We start from the raw sequence: 12775 nt of genomic DNA on the forward strand, positions 1-12775 counted from the left end.
TGCCCTGATCATGTATAGCCAGGGATGGCGTGTTGCTCTAATTTTTAGAACAAGAAACGAGATATGGGGAAGTGAGGTAGAAGAGGAGAAAGGTTTTACACCCTCACTTGTGTTCCAGTTTTGGTGTAAAGACCAGACCAAAGATTAGCTCTCTAAAACCTGCTTTATGGTGAAACCAGTGGGGCTTGCTTCCAAGTAAACAGGCATAGGGCCTGGCTTTAGTTGATTAGGCCTAATTTTGATACAGGCATGCTTTTTTTTTTTGTCTTTTGAAGCTATTTTGGTTCAAGTGTATTGATGTAGTATAGAATTGCAATATTGCTAGGTGCATCTTAATCTCCGAGCAGTAAGAGATTTCAGGGTTCCCAGCGCATCGCTTGGGTTTGGTTTCCGTGGCTTGACAGTTACTAGAAGTTGCTGGCATTTTGTATGAGAGATTTATTTATGCTCATAAATTGAGCATAAGATGAAAAGTTCATAATGTTAATGCTCCCACAGATCCTGCTCTCGCATTAGGTTTGGCGGTGGGGGAGTGGTCAACCCCATACCACTTGGTTCTGTGCAAGGAACGAGTCAGGCCTCTCTCAGTTTCAGCTCAAGTCCCCAAACTGACAGCCCTTTGTTCTCTTTCAGACATAAACACCTTGCTGTCATCATCATTAGCCAGGGGAGGGGGGGGAGGCCTGTTCACCTTTCAAAAGGGTCTCCAACTACAGGTTTCCGTGACGATTCATTGCCCTAGCTTACATTTAGGTAAAGGGACCCCTGACCATTAGGTCCAGTCGTGGCCGACTCTGGGGTTGCAGAGCTCATCTCACTTTATTGGCCGAGGGATCCGGCGTACAGCTTCCGGGTCATGTGGCCAGCATGACTAAGCCGCTTCTGGCGAACCAGAGCAGCGCACGGAAACGCCGTTTACCTTCCTGCCGGAGTGGTATCTATTTATCTACTTGCACTTTGACGTGCTTTCGAACTGCTAGGTTGGCAGGAGCAGGGACCGAACAACGGGAGCTCACCCCGTCGCGGGGATCGAACCGCCGACCTTCTGATCGGCAAGTCCTAGGCTCTGTGGTTTAATCCCCAGCTTACATTACAAAACAGATATTTAACAAACCTGGCTATCTACTTAACAAAGAAACTGGTCTGGCCATTTTAGCAGTCCCTGTCTGTACAGAATCCAGACTTACATCTGTAAAAGCACAGGATTGGAAGGAAACCACAAAAACCCATTCAGATCTAACCCTGCTCTCGTTACAATATTAAACATGGCCTCTCCTTCTAAAAATGAATTAAAGATGGCCTTGAAGATGAACGTAGTTGCTCATTCTTTGTTCCTTTTTGAGAATGCAATGATACTCTGTTTCCATTGAAATAATAAAAGTCTGCAACCCCAACCCCACTTACCTGGAATAATGCCCCACTGAATTTGGTAGGACTCACTTCTGAGTAGACGGAGTTAAGACTGCACTGCAGCTGGCTTTCAAAAGATATACAGCATAACATCAGAAATGGTGCAGGACAAGAAAACAATTACAGTGAGCCACAGACAGGTCCAGCAAAAACTTCAGCGACAGTTTTCCCTCAAAGAATTTGTGTTTTTTTTCCCTTTTCCTCCAGCCACTTTCAGTGTTGGAACAGGGCTGAGAAGAGAAGCTATGGATTGGGGAAGCCCTGGCGTGAGCTAGTAAAAAAAGAAGCAGCAGAAATTGGCTGTCCCTGCTTTAAATTGTCAGTAAGGTGTTGACCCCTTCTCATTTTTTATTGTTCCACTTTTATTCTGCCGCTCCACCCAGAGGGCATGAAGAGGCCATTGGGCCTATTGTGGAGAGTTACAGAATGCAGGGGAGGAGGAAGAGAGATTCCTCATGTCAACATAGTTTCATATTATGAGCAATAATACCCTGGCAATTACCCAAGGTGAATGAGGCTTTCTTTCCCCAAATGTCTGCTTACTCAGCCTTTTTGTCTGGAGAAATGAAACATGCCTAGGAAATAAAAATTTTAAAGTCTGATGGTTTCAGTCTAACTTTTGCAACTGACTTATCACTGTGATCTAAATGCAGACGTTGCAGATGATCGTGTGGTCCTTGCCTTGCAGGTGGTTGGCTGTGATCACGTCCTAGGCTCCAGTTCTGTGGAAGATGCTTGTGGAGTGTGCAAAGGAGACAATTCAAGCTGTATAATATATAAGGGGCAGTACACAAAATACCACCCTACGAACCGTAAGTGTGCGTTGAAACAGCATGAGTAACTTCAGACTCGTAGCTGGCATTGCTCAAGAGTTCAAAGAAATCTGTTTTGAAAGGTTCAGTCTGCTATCTCGATTCAAACTGGCGCTAAAATGTATCCAAAGACAGATTAAAACCTGCTCCCTGATCTCAGGAACCACTATGCAAAATTTGGTTATAACTTTAAGAGGTGCCCAGATGCATATGGAATAGTCAAGCAATTTCCCAAAATACAGTAGTACCTTGAAGTTGAACGGAATCTGTTCTGAATTGCTGTATGTTCCTTATCAGTGTTAAGGAGTGGGTTTTCGGTTCTCAGACATGGACCAGGAAAGCACTGGCTTGTGCCTAGAAAGTGTGCAGCCAAAGTTAAGCGTGGATGTGCCCCTTGGCATAGGAAGAGAGGGGTGCGGTCTGCCCCGGGTGCCATCCCAGAGGGGGGTGACAAAATCCCCCCTGAGCAAATTGCCCCGCTGCGCCGCAATCAGCCCCCTGCCAGGAGGATTGCGCCACGATCAGACCCCTGCCAGGAGAATTGCACCGCCATCGGACGCCCATGCGGATTGTGCCACCGTGATGATTGCTTCCATGGGCAGGTTACCCTGCCCCTGTGGGCAGATCACCCCACCACTTTGGGCGGACCACCCCGCCCCCAGGTGCACACCACTCCGGGTGCCCAAGCGGCTAGCTCCGACGCTGCCCCTTGTATATTAATTCCCCTTGTCCCCTAATAATACAGGTTCACCATCACATTCACCCACCACCAACACATGTTAAAACAGAGCTGGGTAGATTCCAAAACTCTCTTTGAAAACCCTGTTTTTAACCCAAATAGGAGAGGATAGAGGAAGGGGGTAGCAGGAGTGATAACCACGCCACTTGGGTAACGTGAAAACAATTCAGGCAAGATCCATGGACCACCATACTCTACATCCCTACCTGAAGTGTGTTCTCTCCTGCCCAAGGTCTGCAAAATCAGGAGCTGGAGTGACCAGTGAGGGGGCGGAAGACGAGGTTCCTAATATTTAATACAGGACCTTTATACTGGCGGCCAGTCACAGAAGCTAATGTTACACACCATGAGGATTCCAAGTGAAGTCTCAGCAGCAACAGAGCCTTAAAATTAAACAAGAACTTGATGAGTGAATAATTCCCTTCTGGCTCCCCACCTTCATGTGGTCCTGGGTAGGATACTGAACTCAGTCTCTCTTCCTCCTTTGTCTAGAGTACTACAACTTAGTTACTATCCCTGCTGGAGCACGAAGCATCCGTGTGTATGAAATGAACACCTCCAGCTCCTACATTGCTGTTCGGAGTTCCAGTAAAAAATACCACCTCAATGGCTACTGGACCGTTGACTGGCCAGGGAGATACACGTTTGCTGGGTCTGTTTTTGACTACCGAAGGCCACCTAACCAGCCAGAGACATTAACTACTCCTGGGCCGACAAATGAAAGTGTGGTAATAGAGGTACGTTACGTTGTGATACTTAAGTTCCATGGTCCAAAAGTAGAGAGAACATTGTGCAGTTACATGACATGGCCTGTCCCAGATAAGGAAGGCATGCGTCTGATGGTTATAGGCCCTCTTCTGACAGGTTGTGTGCCCACAACCCAAGACTTATCTTTTTTATATATACAGTTTATTAATTTTATGATAACAAAAAACAGCTAAAACAAAACAAAACAAAAACATCAAAATCATATTTCTTAATTAATTGACTTCCCTCCAACTCCCCCTCCAGGTTCCATTTTTTGTACTTATTTATACACGTTCATTAGGGACGCGGGTGGTGCTGTGGGCTAAACCACAGAGCCTAGGGCTTGCCGATCAGAAGGTCGGCAGTTCAAATCCCCGCAACGGGGTGAGCTCCCATTGCTCGGTCCCTGCTCCTGCCAACCTTGCAGTTCGAAAGCACGTCAAAGTGCAAGTAGATAAATAGGTACCGCTCCGGCAGGAAGGTAAACGGCGTTTCCGTGCGCTGCTCTGGTTCACCAGAAGCGGGTTAGTCATGCTGGCCACATGACCCGGAAGCTGTATGCCGGCTCCCGCGGCCAATAAAGCAAATTGAGCGCCGCAACCCCAGAGTCGGTCACGACTGGACCTAATGGTCAGGGGTCCCTTTACCTTTACTTTATACACGTCCATTGAGTCTTATACTCTTAACTATCTGATTTTAAAACCTTGTGCATATTATTACATTTGACCTTTAAAAGTTCAACTAACGTAGAAGCCAATACACAAAGCTTACTAATTATGCCTGAACATTTCTCCCTTTTTAAAGAGAAAATAAAAAAGAATAATGTCCTTTTTCTTTCTAGGGTTTCAAATTGTCTAGTGTGTCCACCATAGTTCATTCATTTGTTTCACCAATCTCCTTTGACGGTGGCTTCTTCCTCCTATAGAGGCGGGCTGGTCTTGGCCTGGTGTCCGTTCTCCGATGTAGGGACAAAGTCTTTTGCATGATAAATCCATTAAGTCCTGTACCTTCCAAAATAATAGCTTCAATTTTTTTTAACAAAGGTCATTTTCAACATATTCTTCAAATCTTTATGTATCACTTCCCAGGCTTTCTTAATAATTTTACATTGCCACCACATATGGTAGCCTCTCATACCTAACCTGAGACTTCTCCAGCACGGACGTCATGGCTGCTCCTACTTCTTTTCAAGCCCCTCCTACTTCTAGGAGACTGTGGAGCTGGGGAAGACGGGGAATCTACTGACCCGTCCCTCATCTCAACTACCTCTTTTCCACCTTCCTCCACCTCAGACTGCCCTGACTCCCCCTCCTCCCTTGACTCCTGACTTGCAGGTGGCATGACACCCCATAAACAACTAGTCCCCTCTCTTGGGTCATTCCAGTGGTCCCCCACCTCTGCCCTGCCAGTCCCTGACATTAGAGCATGTTACTGTTGAATCATTCGCTCTCTGCCTAACCTACATTAATCGGTTGTTGTGAGGATAACTTGGGGGGGGGGACAGAACTAGGTACACCATCTTCAGCTCCTTGGAGGACCAGGTGGCATATAGTAAAGGTAAAGGGACCACTGACCATTAGGTCCAGTTGTGACCGACTCTGGGGTTGCGACACTCATCTCGCTGAGCAACGGGAGCTCACCCCATCGCTGGGATTCGAACCGCCGACCTTCTGATCGGCAAGTCCTAGGCTCTGTGGTTTAACCCACAGCGCCACCCATGTCCCAGGTGGCATATAGATGTAATAAATGAAGACAAATTCAGTTACTATTACTGGGTAATATCCAATCAACATGTTCCATCAGTGTTATGTATTAGTTGAGCACCACCCATTGTTGCTGTTGTAGTAAACCAGGGGTCGGGAAGGTTTACCGGCCATGGGCCAGATCACTCCCATGAAGATTGTCTGTGGGCCAGGCCGGCGCAGCGCGACACCGGAAATCGTGTCTGTGCATGTCCGCGGCACCGGAATTCGCTTTTGCGCCCAGACGCTGAAAATTGTGCCTGCGCAGAAGCGATTTTCGGCATCTGGACATGCACAGGTGTGATTTCCGGTGCTGCTCAGCGAGTCCCCGTGCTGCGCTGCGCCAGTTTAGCACAGCATGCGGGGGACTCATCGAGCGGGCGGCTCAGTTTGGGCGAGGCTCGGGGGTCGGTAAAACAGTCTTCGTGGGCCGCATCTGGCCCATGGCCTGCACGTTGCCGACCCCTGTAGTAAACCTTTAGAGTTTGCTTTTTATATTAAGCAATATATAAATAATAGCTTAACAGTAAGTATATAAATAAATAGTAAAGCATGAGAAGGCATACTTTCTTTTCAGAGATTCCTCATTCAGGGAAACTCTCTTGCTAACTCCACATTCGAAATTTCAGCAAATGCTAAGCCTATGCTGCTATCTTTCCCTCTTTTGTTTTGTTTCTTAGCTTCTCTCTCAAGGCAAAAACCTAGGAATTGGCTGGGAATATTCCCTTCCCAAGGCAGAAAGTGAAAAAATGACAGCACTGAAGCCTAACTATACATGGGCCGTCACCCATTCCGAATGCTCCGTCTCGTGTGGAGGAGGTAATGAATCTCTGAAATGTTCAAAAATACAGTTTTATTGCAGACCACAGACTCTTTCCTGTCCAGGAATAGCCCTCACTAGCCACTTCCAGGCTCCTCGAAAATGTAACCTGTAGGAATAGAAAGCTCATTTATGGGCTATATAATTAGGTTGGCTCCTACGTGTTATGTTAAATATGGCGATGGGGGGCGCCCAATACTTTGTTACGCTGATCTTCGCTCTGCGAAGGAAAGTATTGCCTTAACATGACACTAGAAGAAGCACTACCAACCAATCATACTTCTAAGACTTCAAGTATTTCCACATGTCACTCTGAAGAACATTATTAGCTGGACACCAGGAAGTAGAAGGAGCAGCAGCAACAACCAATTAAAGAGAGGACTTCCTTTTCTGGAAATTCAGAGCCACTGTTTCTGCTTTAGTGGGATGGTAGCACTTCTGGCCCAGGCAAGAGGTCTGTGCTTTAACACTCCCTTGTCCCTGTGTTGGTTTTTTGTTTTGCTTTTGCCCTGAGCTTTCCCCACAAAAACCTTCTCTTTAGCAAACATCATTCTACCATTTATCCATCCTGGAGACCTCTGACCCTTTTCCTCTGTCCCTTCCTCCCTACTCCTCCACTGCAGATATCAGTGTTGCGTGGCGAGTCGTCCCCCCCCCCCAGTGGAAATAATGACACGTGACACAATTATTAAGGTTAATGGGCTAAATAAGGCCACAACTTTATTGGTTACAGGTGATGAGCGGTATTGGCTTAGGCATTGGTCCTAACCGACTATATCCGACTTCAGCCCGACCGCTTGAAGTCCGGGAAGGGTTAACCACCAGTAGGCGAAGTCCTTCTGATGCACATCAACTAGGAACTCCCCGGGGTCACCAATAGGGGGCGTGCCTTAGGCCCTCACCTCCCCAGGCTTCAGATAGGGCCACGCCCCCCGAAATCCTTTATTGGACTACCCTTCAATATGTGGGGCAGGTGATGGCGCTACTGCCCCTCTTCCAATGCCTAACCACCAATGCCTAACCACCAATACCAAGAAAGTTGTGACGATATTGCTACAAGGTAGGTGAAAACCAAGTGGCTGGTGCCAATTTGCCCAGTGGAAAAATTCCTCCCAGGCCCCTCAACGGCGACCAACCGAGGTCCATAGCAAGGTCCAGGAATGAAAACCTTATAGGGCGGGAGGGTGGGAAAAGCAGGAACAGCTGGCAGGCAGCAAAGAGGGAAATCCCTGGCCATGTCCTGCTTTAAATAAGGCAGGCCACATCCCCAGAGCCAGCCGGTTGGCTGGCCAGGAGGTGACATGGCCGAGAATCCCCCCAATTGCCAGGGGCTAGGGCTGTGAAGCCCACAACTCCACCTCCTCCGAAGGGCAGAAGTGGCTTTGCTTCCACCATTCTCTGCTTCTGCTTCCTAGCTCCTCCTTGCTTCCATGCCAATGTTGGGGCTTCCCTGCTGGCAGAGCTGAGCAAAGAGGTCCCTCTGCTCCATTCGAAGCATCTCCATCAGAGTAGACTGGGGCTTTGGATTGCTCTGTAAAGAAGGAGGGGTTCCTTGTTTCCTGGCAATGCTTCATAAAAAGTTGGTGGTAGAGGCAAACAGCTCTACCTCTCTTTTAAATCAGAACCAGTGAAGGTGGTGAAGGTCCTGTGTGAGTGCCTGGACGCGGTTGGAGGATGGATGGCGGCTAACAGATTGAGGTTGAATCCTGACAAGACTGAAGTACTGTTTCTGGGGGACAGGGGATGGGTGGGGGTGGGGGACTCCCTGGTCCTGAATGGGGTAACTGTGCCCCTGAAGGACCAGGTGCGCAGCCTGGGAGTCATTTTGGACTCACAGATGTCCATGGAGGCGCAGGTTAATTCTGTGTCCAGGGTGGCTGTCTACCAGCTCCATCTGGTACGCAGGTTGAGACCCTACCTGCCTGTGGACTGTCTCGCCAGAGTGGTACATGCTCTAGTTATCTCCCGCTTGGACTACTGCAATGCGCTCTACGTGGGGCTACCTTTGAAGGTGACCCGGAAACTGCAATTAATCCAGAATGCGGCAGCTAGACTGGTGACTGGGAGTGGCCACAGGGACCACATAACCCTGGTCCTCAGAGATCTGCATTGGCTCCCAGTATGTTTCCGAGAACAATTCAAAGTGTTGGTGCTGACCTTTAAAGCCCTAAACGGCCTCGGTCCTGTATACCTGAAGGAGCGTCTCCACCCCCATCGTTCAGCCCGGACATTGAAATCCAGCGCCGAGGGCCTTCTGGCGGTTCCCTCATTGCGAGAAGTGAGGTTACAGGGAACCAGGCAGAGGGCCTTCTCGGTAGTGGCGCCCGCCCTGTGGAACGCCCTCCCTTCAGATGTGAAGGAAATAAGCAGCTATCTTCTTTTTAAAAGACATCTGAAGGCAGCCCTGTTTAGGGAAGTTTTTAATATTTAATGCTGTATTGGAAGCCGCCCAGAGTGGCTGGGGAAACTCAGCCAGATGGGCGGGGTATAAATAATAAATTATTATTATATTATATATAAACAGGATCAGGCCTGAGGACTGGATGGTGAAACTGGGGGGGTCAAAACTGATGGATCTTGGGCTTCCAGTTGCCTATCTCTAAGTTGACCCCATGAGCATTTTTTGTGTGTGAATGTGTAGCAAACACACAGAGACATACACACTTGCCCTCAGATGTGGATGCTCTCAGCTACACTACCTTGTAATCTGAGAAGATACCCGGACACCAAGGCTCGATTTCAGACAAAGAGTAAATTGTAAGATGCCAGAGTTTGAGCAGCCTCCATATGGGGTGATAATCCTGTTGCTTGTTCTCTGTGAACATCTGCCACCTGGTTCAAAAGACCAAAACACTGGGAAAAGAAGAGCTGATGTCATCAAGAAGGTAAAGGTCAAAGTGACTGTGATCCATCAGAAGCTGAAGCTGGTCCTTGTTTCAGCAACTCTAATGCAAATACTTTTGCCTTTGACCTAAGGCTGCTATGCTTGTCAAACTGTAACAGTATTTTTAAGTGATCAGTTTGTTCCCCAGGAAGAAAAAAACCCCTTCCTTTCATCTTTTCGACTTTTCATTTACAGTATATGTGTTACAATCTCCTGGATCGTTAGGATTAGTTACTGATACATTACTGAATTTCACATGGCTAAAACTGGAACTAAACGCTCGGCAGCCTGCGTGTTTTCAGAAGTAAACAGCCAGGCTTCTCTGCTAGAAAAGGAAGGGGGATTTTCAGGGGAGAAGCCAAGAAAGCCGCTTAAGCCTTTGCCCATTCACCACTATTCTCATCGCTGGAGCTCTGAATGTTAAAAGCCAAAATAATCCAGAACAGAAAGGCAGCTGGAGTGGGAGGTTGCAGAGGGAAAGGAGTGGAAACCATTAAGCACACAGACATTCACTGCACTGTACACACATCCACTGGCTGAGCAGCATGCTCCAGCACCGGGGAGCAGAAAGCAGGCGGGGGCATGGCTGGCCTGCGTCCCAGGGGGCATGGCGCACTTCCTGGGGGCATGACTTGCCATCCCCGCAGGGGTGTGGCCCGCGTCCTGGGGGCATAGTGCCTGGTATGATTGGGGGTGCGTGGCATGTGTCTTGGGGGATGGCCGCGATGGTACCCCCCTCCCCGACGGTGCATTCTCCCCGCCCCCCCCATTCCTCCGCCAGTGCACACATCCACGGTGGGACATGTATAGGTTGCCAGATATTTAGCTGTTGTCTAATTTCCCATGGGTCACTTTGTTGTTGACAGCAGCGATTGAAGGTTTACAGTCATACCTTGGGTTAAATATGCTTCAGGTTGAGCATTTTCAGGTTGCATTCCGCGGCGACCCGGAAGTAACGGAATGGGTTACTTCCGGGTTTCGCCGCTCGCTCATGCGCAGACGCTCAAAATGACATCACACGCATGCAGAGAAGTGGCGAATTGCGACCCACGCACGCGCAGACGTGCAGACACGGGTTGCGTTCTGCTCAGGATATGGACAGGGCTCCGGAACGGATCCCATTCGCATCCAGAGGTACCACTGTACAGTGGTACCTCAGGTTAAGTACTTAATTCGTTCCAGAGGTCCGTTCTTAACCTGAAACTGTTCTTAACCTGAAGCACCACTTTAGCTAATGGGGCCTCCTGCTGCGGCTGCACCGCCGGAGCACAATTTCTGTTCTCATCCTGAAGCAAAGTTCTTAACCTGAAGCACTATTTCTGGGTTAGTGGAGTCTGCAACCTGAAGCATATGTAAGCTGAGGTACCACTGTATTTCTTCTGCTTCGGGGGGCGTGTTGCAAGGGGTGTCAGTTTCAGTTTGCAAAACTCCTCTCAGACCATCTTGGTGCAATGAGCTGCTAGCCCTCAGGGAACAAACCCAATCTCCTGAGGCCAAGGTAGCTGCTTTGGAGAAGATGAGAGCCAGTGAGGTCAGTTGGCAAGGCCTTTTGAAATACGCTAGCAGCGTCCCACTCCCAAGGCGACAGCTTCCCTGCTGTCCTATAAAATGAGGATCTTGGAGTAGGTCAGGGCCACTCTGAGGAAAAGGGAAACAATATTTTAGAAGAGACCCATTCCTTGTGGGAGAAACCTGATATCTTCTGTGGAGTATCCCCCAGCAGCAAGAGGGATCCTCGTAGTGCAAGGGTGTGATCATTATATGGGCATAAACCACTGGGTTTGTGAAGGGTGCGTGGATTACCTCCTGGTGATTCGCCTGCCTGGTGCAAAGTTTGTGGATGTCACACAAATAATCTAAATAAGAATGGAGAGGAGTCCATGGTCATCTTGGAACATGCTGGCATCTGTGGCCTGAGGAAATGTAGTTGTGTGGCCCTGGAAACTAAATTTAGGTTGCTACGTAGGAGGTTACCCAGGACCTTCAAGGTAACTTTCTCTGAAATGCTAACTGTTCCCGTGCCAGCTAGACAGGAAGAGCTAAGACATGGGTAGGCAAACTAAGACCCAGGGGCAGGATCCGGCCCAATCGCCTTCTCAATCTGGCCCACAGAGGGTCCAGGAATCAGCATGTTTTTACATGAGTAGAATGTGTCCTTTTATTTAAAATGCATCTCTGGGTTATTTGTGGGGCCTGCCTGGTGTTTTTACATAAGTAGAATGTGTCCTTTTATTTAAAATGCATCTCTGGGTTATTTGTGGGGCATAGGAATTCGTTAATTTTTTTAAAATCAAAATACAGTGGACACTCGGGTTGCGAACGTGATCCATGTGGGAGGCACGTTCGCAACCTGCAGCGCTGTGTCTGCGCATGCGTGGGTCGCGATTTGGCACTTCTGCACATGCACAAAGCGTGATTTAGCGCTTCTGCGCATGCACACACCCCAAATCCCGGAAGTAACGCATTCCGGTACTTCCGGGTTCAGCGTGGTGCGCAACCTGAAAACGCGCAACCTGAAGCGTCTGTAACCCAAGGTATGACTGTTTAGTCCAGCCCCCCACAAGGTCTGAGGGACAGTGGACCGGCCCCCTGCTGAACAAGTTTGCTGACCCCTGAGCTAAGAGGATGGGGCCATAATAGCAATACAAAGAGGCCAAAAAAACATGTCTGGCAATTTGGAGAGAAATGCCATGTATAAATGTTTATATGCTGATGCTTGAAGCTGGTGTTCTGAAGTGTTTTAGAGGAGAAATTCCACCCCAAAATTAGACCGTATGAAGAGTTAAAGGACAAATTAACTGGATGGATACAATTTCACCAAATTAATGCGTTATGGTACGATCATAAAAAAACAGGGATGAGTGAAAAAAAGTCCAGGTACCAGGTGGAAATCTTAGAAAGTAATACTAAACTTCTATCCAAAATGTATAACCAACTGTTAGACTGGGAAACTAAAGACGAAGAGGTGAAAGGAGTCATGGTCAAATGGGCCAGAGACCTTGGATATAACCTGGAGTATGACAGATGGGTAAAACTTTGGAAGAAAGGTATGAAGTTCACAGCGTGTGCTGCTCTCCGAGAAAATATGGAGAAAATGATGTATCGTTGGTACATCACCCCGGCAAAACTGGGGAAGATGTACAAGACCAGAGACAGCACACGCTGGAAATGTAAAATTAAAGAGGGTAATTTCTTCCACATGTGGTGGACCTGTGACGAAGTGAAAAGATTTTGGGGACAAATTTATGATGAATTAAAAAAAAATACTGAAATATACCTTCCCCAAAAAACCTGAAGCGTTCCTTTTATGTATGATCGGAGAGGAAATCAAAAATGAAGACCAAACATTCTTTCAATACGCAATGGTGGCCGCCAGGATTTTATTAGCGCAAAACTGGAAAACCTCTAACATCCCCACCGTCAGAGAATGGCAAATGAAACTATTCGAGTATATAGAATTAGCGAGAATGACACAAAAGATCAGGCATCAAAAAAATGTAAAGCTCATGAATGATTGGAATAAATTTTTAAGTTACATTGAAGTTAATTTGGGTATTACTAAAATCACAGTGGGCGGAATTTAAAACCTGCGATGTATAGAGCTGATATAATACAACTGCA

At 47.7% G+C, this 12775-nt stretch overlaps 1 protein-coding gene across 1 annotated transcript in view; it reads left to right on the forward strand.

The window, feature by feature from the left end:
* ADAMTS16 (ADAM metallopeptidase with thrombospondin type 1 motif 16) overlaps positions 1–12775 on the forward strand; it is an 89916-nt gene that overhangs the window by 53098 nt on the left and 24043 nt on the right. Inside the window, exons 15-17 of the mRNA XM_053397234.1 lie at positions 2099–2222; positions 3454–3698; positions 6131–6269. Of these exons, the coding sequence (XP_053253209.1) occupies positions 2099–2222; positions 3454–3698; positions 6131–6269 (508 nt within the window). The remainder of the gene's footprint in view (positions 1–2098; positions 2223–3453; positions 3699–6130; positions 6270–12775) is intronic.

This window comes from Podarcis raffonei, chromosome 7 (genome assembly GCF_027172205.1).
Source record: "Podarcis raffonei isolate rPodRaf1 chromosome 7, rPodRaf1.pri, whole genome shotgun sequence".
Taxonomy (NCBI): domain Eukaryota; kingdom Metazoa; phylum Chordata; class Lepidosauria; order Squamata; family Lacertidae; genus Podarcis; species Podarcis raffonei.